This window comes from Nannospalax galili, unplaced genomic scaffold (assembly GCF_000622305.1).
Source record: "Nannospalax galili isolate Female #2095 unplaced genomic scaffold, S.galili_v1.0 scaffold751, whole genome shotgun sequence".
NCBI lineage: Eukaryota > Metazoa > Chordata > Mammalia > Rodentia > Spalacidae > Nannospalax > Nannospalax galili.
In genome coordinates this window covers 5,052,374-5,072,695 of record NW_008331125.1, presented here as the reverse complement: position 1 = coordinate 5,072,695, position 20,322 = coordinate 5,052,374, and the positions used below count along the sequence as shown (strand labels likewise).

At 40.9% G+C, this 20,322-nt stretch overlaps 1 protein-coding gene across 1 annotated transcript in view; it reads right to left on the bottom strand.

Moving 5' to 3' along the window:
* Positions 1-20,322, bottom strand: part of Depdc1b (DEP domain containing 1B) — a 78,751-nt gene that overhangs the window by 40,780 nt on the left and 17,649 nt on the right. The window contains exon 3 of the mRNA XM_008821591.2: positions 174-309. Within this exon, the coding sequence (XP_008819813.1) occupies positions 174-309 (136 nt within the window). The remainder of the gene's footprint in view (positions 1-173; positions 310-20,322) is intronic.

The following is a 20,322-nucleotide window of genomic DNA, read 5'->3' as shown; positions in this document are numbered from 1 at the left end:
AGGAACACCTGTGTGGACATGGGTGTGGAGCTTCCCACCAAAGCATGGGTAACTCACCAGTGGCAACACCATGGAGCCAGTGACACCCCCAACTATGGCTACATATACACACACTCCACACGCAGCACAACTGCCAATTTTGGGCCCACCTGTCTTTTAGTCACAGAGCTTACCATCACAATCGGCCTCACTGGGATGTTCTCTTGTGAAGTGCCTGGTGGGGGATCATTCCATTCTGGAAATTTAATAACATCCTTCTGATATGGAGGTTTCTTTGGGTATGGTTTCAGGGGTGAGGAAGGAGGAAATCTAAAAGTCAAGAAGAAATGCTCTGTTATTGCAGACAGTGGAAGACATGAGTATTTTAACATTCAGATAAGAAATGAGCTCATTCTTTATTAAGTTATTGCACATGACTAGCAGTACCCAACACTAATGATTTTAAGATGTTCATTACACTCATCAAATACCATATATATAATAACAGTTACAAAATATGTGAAACATTTTTAATAATGAAATTTGTTTAAATCTAGGGCCTTCTGCATTTAGGCAAGTACTCTGCCACTGAGCTACATCCTCAGCCCTTCATAAATTTTATTCTGACACAGAGTTTCACAAAGTTTCCTGAGATGGCCTAGAACTTGCTATATAGTAATCCAGACAGGCCTTGAATTTGCAATTCTCCTGTCTCCACCTCTCTAATGCTGGGATTAGAATGTGCACACCCATGCCTGGTTTCTTACTTGACTCTCTTTTATTTTCTTTTTTCCTTTTTCTTTGAAATGAGGTACCCAGGCTGGCCTTGAACTCCTGGGCTCAAGCAATTCTGATTCAGCCTCCAGAATGCTGTAACAAATGTGTGTTACCTCATGTAGCTTAAAGATTTTCTTTCAATATATATTTTTATTGAATTTTTGTGCATTTCATATATCTTAATGATATTTAGATCCCCCTTCCCTATCCACACCCCCATAGCCCACCCACCAGATTTCATGCATCCTGTCATATACATTAAGGCCTATCGAGTCCTAGACATCCCCAGTGTGAGTTCACCCACTGGAGCCTGGTAAGCCTATCTAGTGTCAGATGTTCTTAATGGAGTGGGAGGCCCTTTGTTTCACCAAGCTTGAAATCTTTATTGCCTCATAGCTTTGTAGCTAAAATTCACAGCAGGTATGTTCCAAAGAGAAATCACTGATAGAAAATCCTCAGTAAAACTTGCTGAGGTATACTGGCCAGATACGGGCTTTCTTGATTTTCTTTGCAGTGCAGGGTCTCAAACATGCCAGGCAAGCACTCGACCACGGGGCTTTGCTCCTAGCTCCTAATATTCACCTTTATAAATATTTCTCATCAAGATTAATCCTCCTTCCCTTGACTACCCAACACTTCACACAGAGATTGAAGTGCCAACCAAAAATCCATCTTAAAGCAGTGAGAAAACTGCCCAGTGCCCTTATTCGGCCCACTGTCCCTCTTCCCAGGCTGTTTACTGACAGCATCCCTCCTTGTACTAACACAAAAAAACTCTCCTGAAATTAGATTGCACCATACCTGATAAAGAACTAATGCTAAAAATATGTTTTTCTCATAAGATGTTTATCTGTAGGTTTATTAGGAAAGGATACAGTATAATACATCACCAGGCTATCGATGTAGCTCTGTAGTATAGCTCCTGCCTAGCATGTGAGAGACCCTGGGTTCAATTCCCAGCATTGCAACAAGAAAAACAAAAGGCATTGTACAAGCAATGCACTGAGTAAATCCTAAGCTTTACTACTGACATGGGAATCAGTAGGTTGTTGATTTCTATTTTAATGTTTTTCAATTTTAAGCCAAAATACAAAGGCTTAAAATCATCCCCATAATATTCATGGGAAAAGTAAATCAAATAACTAAACATCTGATTCTTGATGCAACTGCCAATAGTTTCAAGGAAAGTTTGTTTCAGGTGAATCAGGAGACTAAGAAAACAAGAACAGTACAGATAATCACTTCAAGAGCAGTCACAAGAGACTTGAAAAGAGATGAGTTGTAGAGAAAAGTGAACTCCATCTCTGAAAAGAATATCCAATGACTGCACTGCATTTTAAAAGTCAGTTTGTGTCAGAAGAAAAAAATGTGAAGTCTGGAAATCATTAAACCAAGGTAAAGATAAACAGATAGGTTCAGTTTGGGGCAATCAGATTATCAAAGTACCTGTTGTTGAGAGAATCCAAAATATAAACGAAAGGAAAATTTTAAGCCAATCAAAGATACCCTACTGTGTAAATAAAGGCCAAAGACATCCTACTATGTAAATAAAGGCCATTTTGCAGCAGTCAGTCCAACCTCTCCCAATATCCCTCCCCTTCTCTCCCCTCTACTCTCGTCTCTTCTTTTTTCAGATAGGGCCTTGCTATGCTGGAATGACAGGCATGTACCACCACATAATTTGACTTCTTAAAAACTAACAGTCGTGGGCCTAGAGAGATGGCTCAGCAGTTAAAAACACTGGCTGCTCTTGCAGAGGGCTCGGGTTTGATTCCCCCACATGGCAGCTAACAACCATCCGTAACTCCAGTTCCAGGGGATCCAACGCCCTCTTCTGACTTCCACAAGGATTACATGACATGAGTGCACTTGTGGACAATACACTCATAAAAAAACAATAAATTTTTAAAAAACTAACAGTCACAACAAAAGTCCTCTTGCCAACCTGAGTATTCATGTATGCATACCCCAACAGACTCACCTATTCATACAATATTGCATGTAAATCCGAGTTCACAGTCCTCCTGCCTCTCAGCCCACTAAAAATTAAAGACCCACCACTACCATGACCACCACCACCACCACCACTATCACCACCACCTGCAAATCAATACTCAGTTCTTACTCTCCAACTCTTATTCCCTCAACTATGATATAAAAAATTTTAGACCTGGGGGATGGAAAGATAGCTCAGCAGCTGGGGGTATTGTCTACGGACCCAGGTATGATTCCCAGCACCAACATGGTGACTAACAACCATCCATAACTCCAGTGTCAGGGGATCCGATACCCTCTTCTGACTCTGTGGGCACTGCATGACATGGGTGCACTTGCACACATGCAGGTAATACACTCGTACACATAAAATAAAATTAAGTAATAAATGAAATATTTTTTAAATTTTTTAGATCTGAATTCCAGGCCTGGCTCTCTCATGAGCTGTCTGTATGACCTTTGGAAAGTAAAAGCCTCTCTAAATAATAATTTATTGTGTATTTGGGATAATCTATACATATCTCTTCAGCTTCAAAAATGTATCCCTCATATCTCCATACCCAGAAGCAAGTAGTTATCTTCCAAAGGCCAAAGCAGAGTTTCTTACGTGCAGAACTGTGACTGGGAAGAGGCCAAGGAGTTTCTCCTCCCCTACGTGGAGAGGAGATATCTGCCACGAGGGACATCTGCAGCCTTCATTACCATGGGTCCTATTTCCACAGCAGTGTGGCAACCCTGCCTGAGAAAAATGCACAAGTGCTCCCTCCAGTGGATTACTTTTCTCAGAGACACCAAAATTTACCGATTTTATCCTAACATTTTACTTATGTCATCTGGGGCTAGAAAGTCTGTTAAAGCTGATCTAGTTCAAATGCCAGTTTCCACATGGGGAAAGTAAAGCTCAAAGGAAGACAGCAATTTTTTTAAAGCTTCACAACTAACTGGCTGAGACAGCAAAGCACCTAGCACAAAAGATTCTTAAACCTTTTGCCACTGTAGTAACACAGGCCTATAATCTTAGCCCTCAGAAGCCTGAGGCAGGAAGATGGTGAATCTGATGCCACTCTGTACCACAGAGCAAAAACCTGTCTCAAAAACAAAAATCACAAGTAGACGATGATTAACACAAAGACTCACAACTAGTCAAAGCACAGAGAATAAATGACTGAGAGGCTCAGCAGTTAAGAGCAATGTGACCCACATGGTGGCTAACTACCAGTTATTATCTGTAACTCCAGTTCCAGAGTAATCCGACACCATCTTCTGACCTCTGAGGGCATCAGGCATCACACAACATGGGTACACTTACATACATGCAGGCAATACATTCATACACATAAAATAAAAATAATTTTAAAAATTTAAAGAATAAATGGCTGGAGAGTGCTCAGCCCCAAATGGAACATCTATATCATCCCCTCCCTCAAGGCTCAGGGAACACGGCAGAATACAGGGTGGAAAGACTGTAAAAGCCAGAGGTTGGGGGAGACTGCTGCCAAATAGTCTTCTGGACATGATAGGACCACTGTCCTCATGAATTCCCAGCAGCTGTGGTTGCCTGTACAAGACCTGCTCAAGACCAAGTCAATCAATATTCTAGCATGTATGGGGAAGGGGCTCATGAGGCCCCAACCCTAACTGAGGAGCTATTGACAATTGATGACTGGTAGAAGGCAAGTCAGTTTGCTTAGGGATGTGGCTTCTCATGGTTGCCCATGCACCAGTGGATGGCCCTATACCCATGCATATATGGGCAGCACTAACTAGACTCAGTGGATTATAAAGAAAAAAAAAAGTCTGGAGGGGTAATGAGAAGATCCTGGATAGATTAGAGTGGGAAGTGCAATGGGGATATGATAAAAATATATTGTATACATGTTTGAAATTCTCAAAGGATAAATAGGTAATAAGGGCTGGAGAGATGGCTCAGCAGTTAAATGTGCATAGTGCTCTTGCAGAGTACCTGTGTTCAGTTACCAGCACCCTCATCTGGTGGCTCACAACCTCCTGTAACTCCACCATTCAGGGATTTGATACCCTCTTTTGGCTTCTGCAGGCATCTGCATTTAAATACACACACACATACACACATACACACACACACACACACACACACACAGAATTAAAAATAATAAATATTAGGACTGGAGAGATGGCTCAGTGGTTAAGAGCACTGGCTGCTCTTGCAGAGGGCTCAGGTTCAATTCCCAGCACCCACATAGTGACCAACAACCATCCGTAACTCCAGTCCAGGGGATCCAATGCCTCCTTCTGACCACCTCAGGCATTGCAAGACACGGGTGCACTTACACACATGCAGGCAATACACTCACACACATAAAATTTTAAATAATAATAAAATATTTTAAAGTAAATTTTAAAAAGAAAATCTGCAAGTCCTTTATAAAATTTTATTGAAAGATATTAAAGAATAACTAGACTGACAGATATGTTGATGACTAAGATTCAAAGTCATAAAATGTCAATTATCCCCATGAAGACCCAAAGTTATAATGAAATTTCAATGTCAATATAGTCTTTTTCCTGAAATGTGATGAACTAACTCTAAAATGCTTGTGAAAAATACAAAGGACCAAAAATAATCAAGACATTCTTAAAGCAGAAAAGCAGTGTGGTAACTTGCGCTATCAGATACCAAATGAAGAAAGCTCAGCAGGGCAATGCTGCCCGTGACCCATGGCTTCCCATATCAGCAATACTGCTGTTAGGGGCCACATAGTTCCTCACTGTGGGGGACTGTTCTGTGCACTATAAGAGATTTAGCAGCATCTCTGACCTCCACCCACTGGATGCTAGTAGCAACCTTGACACACTGTTGTAACAACCAAAACTTCCTTCAGTCACTGGCAAATATTCACTACAGAAGTCCCAAGTTAGGAAGCAAGGCCTAAACTAGGAGAATCCAAAACACACACTCATGTTTAGAAACATGGTTCATGACTAAGTAGACAGAACAGATCAACGGAAAAGCATAGATTGTTCTATAAAGACAGGACTAGGACCAACGGTTTATTAACTTAGGGAAAGTGACATGGCATCCCTGTAGTAGACTGCCACACTTCCAATGATGCCTTCATTCCATGGGTGTTCATACCCACACTCTTCTGCATCAAGAGGTAGTGTATCTCTAATTACTTTAATAAACACAGTATGGCAGAAGCACTAGCTCTTACTGGCTAGATCTCTCTTCCTTACTTTTGACACTCCTATCATTTATTCTTGCAAAGCTCCCTTTTAGAAACCAGTCATCATGTAAAAATTGTGACTACCTTGAGACCACCCTGTTGGGAGATGTCCAAGTGGCAGAGAGAGGTTCTAGAAGATGAGATGGAACAAAACTAATGAAGGAGCACTAGAACTCCACAGTTGTGAATAAAGAGGTCCCCGTGGAGGTGGGCTCTCCAGGCTCGAGTCCAATCTGATGCCTCCCTAAACCCTCTCAAGCTCCCAATCCACACAGTCTATGTAAAAATTATAAAGGTTGTTTTCAAATTTGTCATGGTTTTACTGAACAATGACAGATAACTGAAACAGAGAGATATTTGGCATCTGTATCAGGATGAGTTGAGTCATTAGGTGGAGGCCTATAGTTACGACCTAGGAGTAGGATCTCTGTGATAAGTGGAGGTCTGCAGAGCCTCGCAGAGCCTTGGGGGTACTTCTTAGAAGCTGGAAGTGTTCAGTAGTATAGTGGTTTGAATGAGAGTGTCCTCCATAGGCTCCAAGTATTTGAACATTTGGCCCTCCATTCCTGTGGTGCTGTTTGGGGAGGGGCCATGGAACCTTTAGGAGGTGTGGCTATGGTAGAGGAAGCACATCACTGAGAGTGAGCTTTGAGCATATATAGCTTACCCATTTCTACTCTGGCTCTCCCTGCTTCCTGTGCTTGCTTGAAGATGTAAACACATAGCTTTCTGCTCCAGCCACTTCTACCACCATGCCTCTCTGCCATGCTGAACTCTAAACCTCTGGAACTTTAAGTCAAATAAATTCTTCTTTCTATAAATTTTCCTGGGTCATGATGTTCATCACAGCAACAGAAAAGTAATGAATGCAAGTAAGGAACTTGATATTGGAAATTAAAGAAAAGGTACACACAGCACTGTTGTGCAAATCTCAGGAAAAAATGTCACCTGTAGGAGCACGGAAAACAGAAAAGATGGATTGGCTAAAATATGTTCCAGGGTGACAGGTAAAAGTAAAAACTGGTTTCTTCTAGCTGTAGTGGCACGTTATGGATAGAGCAATGAAGCTTGTTTGTTTGTTGGGTTTGGGTTTTTTCCTAGCACATTTAAAGGAAGATACAAAGCCATGACTGTAAGATTCAAAACAGAACTATTTCTCATCCCCAATCCCTCCCACTTAAAGTTTCACAAAGTAAAATGGCCTATTAAAAGATCAAATAAAGGTATTTTTAATAAAACACGGTTTCAGCAGAGGCAAAAATATATTATCTATAAGGCTTTTGCTACAACTTCAGGAAGATTTAAGGCAATACTTCATGGACTATTAGAGTAACAGTTTCATAAAGGAAAAAAAAAGACTGCTTTACTCTGGTTTAGTTTCCTACTTATTTTTCTCTTTTAACACAGAATATTCCTATGACCAGGCAGGGGAGGGGCTTTCCCACCACCACCGAGAAATTCTCCAGTGGATATGAACAAAGTCCTATAATTCCATTTCTGACACTACTATCTGGAGACTACACCATATCCCAGAGTTAAGAGCTCAGTCCCAAAAGACTGCCCCCACTTTAGATGCTAATTCAAGGTCCCAGATTATGACTGGTACCTCTAACTAACTGGACAGGAGTTAGGGTCCCCAGAATACTCCTCACCCTTCACCCCACACTCATAGGCTCAATAGTTGGTTCATATGTCAGGAGAACCAGTTTATTATAAAGGATATAATGACTCAGATAAACAGCCAGATGAAGAGATGGTTAGGATACAGTATGAGGAACCCTAAGTAATCACATTAACATAAACTCAGCATTATAAACTCATTGTAAATACAGGATACTCTTATCACTCAGGAATTCCAGGGATTTGGGGAGCTCTATGGCAGGAAGTAAGGGTATATATCACATTCTATCCGAAGTTTCTAAGGCTCTCAAGGGTACTATATCACCATAGAGGACTTAGAAGCAGTCCAAGACAAAGAAGCTATCTCAAAGTGAGTTGAGAGTATAACTTCGTCTAAACGATAAGATCTATAAGAATGCTCAAGATTCTTAAGACCATAACAGAAGCAGAATCATCACCTCCATATATAGTTCAAATGAAAACTGAAAACCAGATCCACTAAAACTTTTCAAAATGAAACAGTCAAGTCCCTCAACCCTCAATAAGTTGGAAGCATCTGACAGAGATATTCTATTGCAAACACGGACTATATCTTATGGAAAGAATGACTCAAAAGGCTGAGCTGAAAGTCAAGAGGAGTGCCTGGAGCCACACAGAACCCGAGGAAGCAACGGGAATAGTAGGCATATGTCCAACTGCATTTCAAAAGTGCTGTGGACCAGCCATCAGTGTACGTGCTGACATAATGGAATGAAGCTCAGTAGCCTCATTGGAGAGAGTGAGTATACTGTGAATGAAAGGAACGTTGTAGCCCAAGGCAAACTACAGCAGATTACATCCAAGGATGGCCACAACACTATCTCCTATCCCATATGCTCTTCCCTATCCATTCCATATGCTCTTCCCATTCCATATGCTCTTCTCATTCCGTTCCATATGTCTTCCCATCCAGTATGTGACTCTGACATTTCCCCATCAACAGTAGATTATTTCTCTACCCAACCTCCAATTTGAATGGGTTATGTGATTGCTCTGACAAATAAAATACAGCAGAAGTGACTCTATGCTAGTTCCAAGCACAGGCTATGACCTCTTGCCAGTTTTCTCTTCTTGCCTGCTCGAAATACTTGCTCTTGGGATGCTCACGCTTAAGACACAATCTCTTCGAGCCAGCTACAATATACGTATGGAGACTACCCTAACACCATCATACTGCACAAAGTACAGCTCATAGGGAGCTGTCCTTGAGAATGAAACCTCATGTAGAGAAAGAGGAACAGGCCAAGATGTGAAAAAGGCACATTTGTGAGAAGAAAAAGAAGTCATCTTACTAGTAGCCTACCTGATCACTGTAGGTAAGGGGCAATGTGTCAGTAGAGCTCTAAGTTCTTAACCAAAAAAGCATAAACAATATCTGGGCATGGTGGTACAGACTACAATCCTAACACTGGGGAGGCTAACGCAGGAGAACTGAGAGTTCAAGGCCATTCTGAGTTATAGTAGTGAGTTCTAGGTTACCTCGGGCTTAAAAGCCCTTCTTCAAAAAACCCACCCATACACACAAATATATATATATATATATATATACATAAAACAAAATAAATCAAGATTACTTTAAGTTACTAAAGCTTGGGGGTACACTATTTCTCAGGCCTTGAAAACCAGAGCAATCCCTAATTCACACCATGAATTACAATAATGGTTTGTGTCTTCCATTAGGACCAGTTATTTTGACAATAAAAATCTTACTATTGTCTCAAAATAAAAAATGTCATAGGGGCTGGGGAGAAGGTTCTGTGGGTAAGAATGAGCACTTACAAGTATGAGAACCTGAGTTCAAATCCTCAGCACACATGTGAAAAGCCAGGCATGGCTTGAGTGCTTCTAACCCCAGCACTGAGAGGCAGATGGGTAGATCCCTGGAGTTGAAAACAGAAACCTTTGGTTCAGCGAGACCCTGTCTCAAGGGAGTAAGGCAGAGAGTAAGAAAGGAAGACCCCTGAAGTTCCCCTCTGGCCTCTGCCTGTGTGCACATGAATATGCACATACATGTACCACACCATGTATACCATACTACACACAATGCACACTCAAAAATATCATAACAAAACTATGAAATTTGGGGTAAAACATAAGAAAATCTCTCTCTGGCTTCAGGTAATCAAGTCTTTTTAATCTAATTTTTGAGGGGTGGAGAGATAGTTAAGAATATTGGCTGCTTTTGCAGAGGACCCAGGTTTGATTCCCAGCACCCACACAGCAACTAACAACAATCTGTGACACCAGATCCAGGGTATCCAACACCCTCTTCTGATCTCAGCAGGCATTGTATGACACGGATGCACTTATATATGCAGGCAATACATTCATACACATAAAATACTAAAAAATAATAAATACAATTTTTTAATTATTTGAAAGGTTAGAAGGAATGCATGCCACAATGTGTGGACATCAGAGGACAACTTGTGAGAACTGATTCCCCACTTCTCCCATATGGGTTGTGAGGCACAAACACAGGCCGCCAGGCCTGGCAGCAAGTGGCTTTACCTGCTTGAGCTATCTTACCAGTCAGCTTTTAAATTAAGACAGTTAAATCGTACACCATAAAAAAAAGAAAAAAAATGATATATCTAATTATACTAAATAAGTTCTCTGTTCATCAAGATGCCATAACCAAGGCCTAGAAGTTTAGCTCTGTGGCAGAGAATTTGCCTAGCATGTGCAAGGCCCTGAGTTTGATCCTCGGCACCATAAAAACCAACCAAAAAAAAAGAAAGAAAGAAGAGAAAAGGCCATAAACAGACAAAGATGAAGGCTGAAGGTATAGCTCAGTAGTAGGCTGTTTCCCCAGAATGCACACAGCTCTGTGTTTCCTAGAACTGCAAAAGACAGGGAATGAGAGATATTTGCATCCTTACAACTGACAAAAGACTCATTTACACAAAGAATTTTTCCATGACTAAGAATCTGTAAGGACAAAAATTCTATAAAGGCAAAAATATGTAAGCCAAATATTTCTAGATGGAATCAGGGATAACAAGCACATATAAAAATGATGCTCAGTCTCATCAGGAACCAAGGAAATTCTAAACACCACAAGGCAGCACTTCAAACACACCAGGCTGGCGAGAGTATCAATCAGCGAGAATCAAGTACTTCCTACCAGTGGAATAAAAATTAGCTCATCGCCTATAGAAAATGCTTTGTTGTTACCCAGTAAAGTTGAACAAGCCCAAATCCTCTAAGTGAAAGGCACTCCTAGATAATTCTGCTGTCCTAAAATAACACTGGCATGTGCAAAACACAATGTCCATAAATGTTCGCAACTGCAAAAAAGTGGAAGCAACCCAAATCTCTACAGACAGGAGGGCAGACTGCGGAACGTCAATGTGGTAGAGTGCAAAGAGCCATGAGAATCCAACGAACTGTAATTACACACAGAGCATGAATAAACCTCAAAAGTCACAAGAGAAAATGAACAAGGTAGAGAACACATACTATGATATGTTGTCTATAAAAGTCAAAGGCAGAGAAAAACATGTCAGAAAAAAAAATGAATGAATTGTTTAAAGATGCATAAATAAGTGATTAAAGAAAAAATAGCAAACCAGAAGCAGCAGAGAAATTAGTACCTAAGTCAAGCTACTGATGACCTCTGCAGGGTGATGAAAACTCTGGGCAAACAGGCATCTGCTTTACTGCTGCTGTATACATTGTTCAGAGTCCACAAGCTCCAGGACATCCTTCCCAAAACTGGAAACAAAAACAGGAGCAGAGCTCCCTCTGCTGGGAGACCTCTGCAAATGTTTGCTTTAAAAATTGTAAATCATGCATTTCAGAATTGTGAAGTCCCTTTGCAGACAACTCGAGTTCTACATTTGTATACTAACAAAATTAAAAACAAAAGCATAACCAGCCTTTCTGACTATCTAACAAAACCTCTCTGGTTTCCTAATACCACCTCCATCACCAAATGACGGCTGAAGGAAAGCAATTTTAGAAGTGTGCCCAAACTACTATCCTTTGGTTGTATTTATTTGAAAAAAACAGATTTTATATTTAATCAAAAAGTATTATAGGATATTTAAGTCTAAAGGAAAACACATTTTATGAATCTTTGGGGGATGAAGAGATGGCCCAATGGTTAAGAACAGTTGCTGCTCTTCCAGAAGACCCAAGTTCAGTTTCTAGCACCCAAGTCAGGCAGCTCACACCTACCTGTAACTCCAGTTCCAGGGGTGTGACACCCTCTCTGGCTTCTGTGGGCACATGCACACATGTGCACAAACCCACACACATGTGTCCAAACATAGACACATAAATAAAAATAAAGTCTTTTAAAAATCTTTGACCAGCTTTGGTCAACCTGTCTCTTTGCCTCAGTAACTTAATGCTTTTATTCTAACAAAACAAAACCCAACAACAAAACTCTGCCAGATATCAATTATTATGGGCATTGAGTCTCTGAGGCTGCTGTTTCCCAGAAATCTATCACGTGAGGCAAAAGTCTCCAGCAATTCAAAGAGTTTAACAGTGCTCTATAAAGCCACTCATCCTTCCTGGCATATGGTATCATATCACCTAAGTATTAGCAAACTGCTAATAATTACTTTTCACAAAATCGCATAAAGCCATGTTAGAAACATACAAACATTTATACAGCATCAAAACCACAAACTTAATAATCTAATAAAATATGTTCGAGATCTAAGTAACTTAAAACTACAAAGCACTGCTGGGAGATGAACATTAAACAGAAAGATCTATACTGTGTTTATGACTTGGAAGACTATTGTGTTAAGAAGTTAAATCCCAAACTGATCTATTCTTCCCACGTAATTTCTTTCAAAAGTCCCAGCAGGGATCTTTATAGGAACAAACATATTGATTCTAAAGCATATACGAACAGGCAAAAGAACAATAACCAAGAAAACAACTCTAAAAAAGAACGAAGTTGGAGAACTGACAGAGTAACCTGATTTAAAGTGTTGTTATAAACATGCAGTGATCAAGACAGTATTGCATTGGAAACAAACTGAGCCCATAGAACAATTGAACCTCTTGAGTTAAGCACTCTCTATGATACTGTCTTCCCCTGGAAAGAATGCAAATGTATCAAAAACCAAGGGGTGAAGTAATCCTCTCAACAACTCAACATCTCAGCCCAGTAGCTCCCTGGAGAACCTTGGGTTTCCCATCACTACCACTCTGAGTTCAGTAGGTGGTATTCCTGTCCCCAAAAGGACACACTCTTGCTAGTGGATATTATCAGGGGCACTCTGGGCTGACTCTTTGTGGCCAGAAAGCAAGAGGTAAGAAGAACCATCATGGCAGGGGTAACTGATCTGATCAGAGAGAAGGACTGTGCTTACATAATAGAGGCAAAGAAGAACATCTACGGCACTCATGATGTCTGCATGGCACCTCTAGGTACTTTCCTGTCCCGCTCTATAAATGGACCAGTGCAAAAGTAATAAGTTGAGAAGTATAAGAGGTAGTGGTCGAAGATGAAAGAACTCACAGTGGCAAAAGAAGAAAGGAGGTGAACACCAAGTGCAGCCAGGAGACCAGCTGCAGAGACAGGAGCTGTTATCTTCCTAGTAATTTGTTTTCTGGGTCTCCCCTCAGGAAGAATGTCCCACAAACATGTATGGAGAAGTAGTTCTGTGCAGACAAAAAGTGGTCTATGGCCACAGATGTGCAAGGCCATCTCTCCCTTCAAAGGCTATCAGCCAGTCATGGTGGTAAATGCCTTTAATTCCAACAAAGGCAGAGGCAGATGGATCTCTGTGGGGCCAGCCTGGTCTACACAGGGAGTTCCAGGACAGCTGGAACTTCAGGGAGACCCTGTTTCAAAAAACAAAGTCAAAAAAAAAACAAAACAAAAGGCCCCAATAGCCCCAGTTGCTGTATCTTTACCACTTTCCTGCGCTGCCTCCAGCCCATCACAAAGCACACAGGATAAGGGAGCCAGTCCATTCCTATGGAAGATGCAGGACTCCAGCAGCAAGCTTTGCTTAGGACCTCCCTGCATGGGCCCAGGCAAGGCTTTCTCAGAACTGCACTCTGTCCTGGCATCCTGCTACCCAATTCTTTCTCTCTCATGTCACACTTGCATCAGAGTGTATAGCTCAGTCCAGTAAATCCTGTTCCTTCCCAGGTACTCCCTACCTATAGCACTAGAGGTCTGGTATATCTACTACCACCATCTCCTTCTCTACTCAAAGATTCTAAAGAACCCTGTATTTGACTCAATGCAAAAAGTGTAAGTACTCGCTACATACCAAATAAACTAAGTAACAGAGATAAAAGAATAAGTCAGGATCTGGAGAGATGGCTCGGCGTTAAGAGCACTGACTGCTCTTGCAGACGATCAGGATTCCTAGCACCCACTTGGTGACTAACAACTGTCCATAACTCCAGTTCCAGGGATCTGAGCCCCTTTTCTAACCTCCGTAGGCACTGCACGGCACAGGTGCACTTACATACATCCAGGCAACACACTCATACACATAAAATTAAAAAATAATAAAGAAAGAATAAGTCTTTGCTTTTAAGAAGTAGAGTTGAACAACTATGGCCTGCAGGTCAAATCCCACCATTTGCTTTATTAAATAAAGTTTTACTGGTACAATCTTTATGAACTGTTTATAGCTGCTTTTGCCACATAGACCAGCAGAGTCAAGCAGTGCCAAAGGGACTGCATGACCCACTGCCTGCTGTATGGCCATGTATACAACAAGTCTGCTGAAACCTGGTCTTGTGGAAAGACAGATGAGACAGTATTTACTTGGATGTTATACAGACAACATGAACAAGGAACAGACCTACCTTGTTCCCACTGTATTACCAACAACAAGCACATTCAATTTCAACACTGTACGTGGCAGTAAAGTCATTAAATACTTCTAAGAGAGGGTGAAACCAAAATGCTGGCATTTTTAAGTTTGAAGAGGAGGGGCTGGAAAGATGACTCAGCAAGGCCACAGAGGGTCAGAAGGTGTAGGCAGTTTGCTTACAATCACATGTGTAGTAAATTCTAAATAGCTGAGAGCTGGGAGCAGAGCCCAGTCCTCCCACACTCCAAACCTGTGTGTTACAGTCCTTCCACCACTGAGCTCATGTTACAGAACTCCACGAATTTGTACATGGTATAGAGGAAGCACAGCTACCATAACTATGAGACGGAGGTGGCTGCTAACTGCTTCTACGCAGTAAGAAAGGGAACTAACTGTCCACTGACCAACCTTTGGACCATCTTCTCAATGAACACTAGGTATTATGTTGGGTGATGGGGACACAGAGATAAAAAGAAAATTCTCCCACAGCTTTATCTCCCACCACTCCCTGAATAACGACATCCAATTTATTTATTGGCTTCCTCAATGGACAAACACCTGCTGCTGACAAGATTCAACTCAAGTGTCACCTTGGGAGCAAACCTCTTTCTGACGAACTCTAGCAGAGCAAGCCCTTCCTCAACTCTGAATTCATGTCCTATCACAGCCTTTGGAATGAGATGTTCAGCTTATAGTTTGTCACCCTAACTGCTTTGCAGTAAGAGATACCCACTTACCGTGCCTAGCACCAAACCAGAGCACAGTGGGCACACCACAATGCTTGAGAAAGGATGAGGAGGAAATGGGAGAGGCAGGCAAGGAAGTACATACAGAATCTAATTAGCAGAGTCCAGAATACAAAGCTCTAACAAAATTGCTCAGAATTGGGCTAGTGAGATGGTTCAGCAAGAAAAGGTACTTGCCACTAAGCTGGAAAACCTGAGTTCAATCTCTGAGACCCACACACTGGAAGGAGAGAACCAACTCCCAGGTGTCCTCTAACCTCCATATGTGTACTATGGTATATAGCCACCCACCCCGACCCATACACACACAAATAAACATAATTTAGAAAAACAACTCAGAACCTGAATTTGTTTTTTGTTTTTTTTAAATGTTTTACACATATTCCCCCTCATACCAGAGTTTAAGCTTCAATCAAGCAGTTAGTAAAATGCTGCCTGGACACTAGTTGCATAAAAATGCTTAAGTCAACTATGTTTCCCCAGGCTCACATGATACATCTGCCTAGCATCTCCCATGCCTTGTTTTCAAGCTTGCCAACTCCACACACTTCACACTGAGAATGGTGTGTCTGTTCCACCTTTCAGCAACTTTAATAAAGCTCGTCCTACAACCTGCATTGCAAGACAAATTTTCACTCTTTTCAGAAAGCGACCATTTAGAATTACCTAAGAAAAACTGACTAATTTCCATGTCTTTCTTTACTCGTTTGCTTCTATGTCTGTAACATCTGCGGAGTACTCTCGTTTGATCCCTTTCTAGTCAGAAAAGCTTCCTCCACTGTCTAAATGGAGAGCATCTGTGAGCCATGCTGTCCTGTGACATTTCTGGATTCCTGCTTCATTTTCCATTCTCACCGAAGCTTGTGGGGGAAAACTAGGCATCCCAAATTCATAGGAAAGAAACATGAGTAAGGATCAAAGAAAATTAAATTTCAAGGGCAAGTTGGTGGTGGACAAACGGATAAAACACATAAATACGAAGGGAATGGATACAGAAACCAGAAGGAGAATACGAAATGCAGAAACTATGTCTACCAAGGGTTGGGACAGAAAAACAAGGTTTGAAATTGGCATGAATTAATTACCAACACACCTTAGAAGGGATGTTACAAAACTGTATCAACAACCAGGAATTAGCTGGTGTGACTCAGAACAGTATATTTCAACATCCCTGTTGGCACACCTACTAACACGCCAGCATCTCCCTCATCTGAAGATGGCAGTGATAATATATAACCTCAGAGTCACACTGACTTATGCTCCATGCATAACTTTCAGTCCAGTGTCTGAGTGTAACTAGCAAAGTACCTACCTGTTCTTGGTAGACCTGTCCCTGAGCCCCAGGGTCCACAGAACTAAAGATCCACTGTGCCTCTAACTTCTGTACAGCAGTCTGATTCATTGCTTTGTTTAGACCATACACACAAACACACACACACACACACACACACACACACACACACACACACACACACAACACAACCAACACACTATCTCACACGCCAAATTTCTTTTTTTAGAGCATACACACAAACACACACACACACACACACACACACACACACACACACACACACACATAACAGTCATCAATCACACTATTTCCTACGCCTAGGAAGTTGTCCCAACTTTGCTCTCTCTGCAGGTATTGCGTGTTCTATCAATATAGATTCTTAGTTGCAGCTGCAAGTAACAGAACCCAAATTCCAGCATTTAATTAGAAAGAAAACTGAAAATATCAAATAGGTCAGAAAGTCAATACAAGAGCTAGAAGAAAGAAGTGGAGACAAAAGTGGAAGAAGGCAGGTGACACATGCAGCAGGAGCCACATGTGAGACCAAGTCCCAAGAAGTGTGTGTGTACAAATTTTCACTAATATCCTAGAATTCCAACTTGGATATTTACTCTTGACCTTTACAAGAGATATAGGTAGGTAGGTAGAGAAACTGAGACATTCACCCACTTCTTAAGGTTCCACACAAACACCGACTAAATACTACAGGACAGTATGAAGAACTGAAAAGTATTTTGAATTGTTAACTGGCTTTACAAGGACTAAGGTTATAGTCCAGACCTCAATAAGGAAAAGTTAAATACTAATAAAGATTCTAAACGAGGAGCTAGGCAAGATGGCTCAGCAGTACAGGCCTCCAGGCATGATGACCTAGGTTCAAACCAAAGGACCCTCATAGTTGAAAGAGACATAATATACTGCTTGAAGCTCTTGCTAAGCAATAAGACAGGAGAAGGAAATTAAAGGAGTACTAATCAGAATAGAGGTCAAATTATCCCCTTTTGCAGATAATATGATATTACATATAAGAGATGTCAAAAATTCCACCAGAAAACTCCTAGAAATGATTACCACATTCAGTAAAATGGCAGGCTATAAAATTAATCTACAAAAAATCATTAGCCTTTCTATATACCAATAACAAACAATTGGAGAAAGAGTACATAGAAACCCTCCCATTCACAATAGCCTAAAAATCTTGGAATAAACCTGAACAAAGACATTAAACACCTCTATAAATGAAAATTTTAAATCTTCAAAGAAAGAGATTGAGGAAGACACCAAAGATGGAAGGACCTCCCAGGCTCATGGACTGGAAGAATTAGTATTGTGAAAATGACCAATCAAAAGCCCCATGACATTCTTCACAGAATTGGAATTAAAAAAAAAAAAAATCCTAAGATTCATATGGAAGCACAAAAGGCCCCAGATAGCCAAAGCAACCCTGAGCACTAAGAGCAATGCTGGGGGGATTACTATACCAGATTTTAAACTATGCTACAGAGCTTAGTCATAAAAACCACATGGTGCTGGCACAAAAATAGACCTGTAGATCAATGGAATAAAATTGAAGACCCAAATATGAGTAATTGCAATTTCAGCCACCTGATATTTGACAAAGGGGCCAAGAACATTCACTGGAGGAAAGACAGCATGTTCAGCAAATGGTGCTGGCAAAACTGGATCTCCACCTGTAGAAAAATGAAACTAAACCCCTATCTTTCACCTTGCACAAAAGTCAGCTCCAAATGGATCAAAGACCTCAGCATGAAGCCTGAAACTCTGAAACTGTTAGAAGAAAACACTGGCAATAACCCACAAGATAGAGGTGTAGGAAAGGGTTTTCTAAACTGGACTTCAACTACCCAGGAAATAAGGTCAAGAATCAGCAAATGGGACCTCATTAAACTAAAAAGCTTCTGTACATCAAAAGAATCAACCAAGGAAGTGAAGAGAAAACCCACAGAATGGGAGAAAATCTTCACCAGCAGCACATCTAACAGAGATTTAACATCCAGAATATATAAAGAACTCAAAAAATAAAGAATCAAAAAAGCAAGTAACCCAATTAAAAGATGGGCTAAGGATCTGAACAGAGAGTTTGCAAAAGAAGAAATAAAGATGGCTAAGAAGCACCTTAAAAGGTGTTCAACATCGTTAATAATTAGGGAAATGCAAATTAAAGCCACTTTAAGATTTTCTTTTCTTACCCCAGTCAGACTGGCTAAGATCAAGAGAACAAAAGATACCAAATGTTGGAAAGGATGTGGGACCGTTCATCCACTGCTGGTGGGAATGCAAACTTGTACAACCCCTATGGAAAGCAGTGTGGAGAACCCTTTAAAAACTAAAAATGAACCTACCATTTGACCCAGTTATACCACTCCTTGGCATATACCCAAAGAACTCATCCTATTGCAGAGACACTTGTACGTCCATGTTTGCTGCTGCTTTTTTCACAATAGCTAAGAGATGGAAGCAACCTGTGTCCCTCAACTGACAAGTGGATAATGAAAATGTGGTTCATTTATACGATGGAGTTTTACTCAGCAGTAAAGAAAGATGAAATCATGAAATTTGCAAGTAAATGGATGGAACTAGAAACTGTTATATTAAATGAAGTAATACAGACTCAAGAAAACAAACAACGTTATGTTCTCCCTCATATGTGGATTCTAGCACCAGATCCTTATAAGTGAATATGTATCCAGACATAGCTACAGGAACCAGGATAATGAAAAGGAACCAGGGAGGTAAAGGAAAAGAAAGAACCTGAGAGAAGAACACTAGGAAATAGGTGTTACTAAGGGAGAAATGGATAAAAATGGGATTATTTAAATGGGGGGAGGGAGAGAGAGTTATCCAAGGAACCTTGAGGATAAAGGGAAAGAAGGAGCTCAAGAGAGGTCAGACCATAGAAGATGGGTATTATCAAGGGAGAAATGGGGAAAATGGGGACACTTTAAATGGAGAAACCATGGCAGAGTGTTAGACAGTGAGAGAGCAAGGAGAGAAAAATAATGCGTAGCTAGTCTTAAAAAAACAGGGAAGCATATTAGTCCAACAACCTACTGAAAAATTGTACATACATTATCTCCACATGAGTCCATGTGTATAGCTAAAGGCTACACAAGAATCAGTGTCAGACAGGAGATATCTTCCTTTGAGTTGTTGGCCAGGGTGGTCCAAGAGACTCCCAAAATTACTCAGGCTATTGTCACAACCCTTGATGGCCTCCCAGAACTTGAAGGTAAGACTCTACTTGCTAAAGACAAAACATACGTCGGACACAGGATTTGGAGCAACAGAGCTACAACTGACCTGAAACCACTTCCTCTGAAGGCTAGCTCGCATAACTTTGGAGCGCACTATAAAGATGCCAAGAGAAAACACGAATGGATGATCCAACACCAGTTTCAAGACCAAATAACCACATCAATGGCCAGCACAGCATACGTCATTGGTGCAGTAGTGGCACTTTTATCTTGGGGGCAATCAACAACTACTTAATTTGACTAAAAGCTCACTCAATGGGAGGAAACTCAAGTGTGGTACTATAAACATAAACTAATACACATGGCCAGAGTGGTCATAGATTGTAGAGAAAACTCCAAGACTGTCACATCACTAGACTAATGTGATTTCTTACTATGTGCAAAATATGTATCCTTATATTTACAGACAAATATCTCAGTCACCACTCATTAATGAAGCTCATTTTGTACCAGTCAGAGACTAATACCAAGTATCACAACTGGTCACACATGGACATTGCCTATGAATTACCCAGGCCTAAGGGACATGTCTACAATGCAGCCTCTACACCTAAGTCTCATGGAACATAGAACAGGGATAAAGAAGAA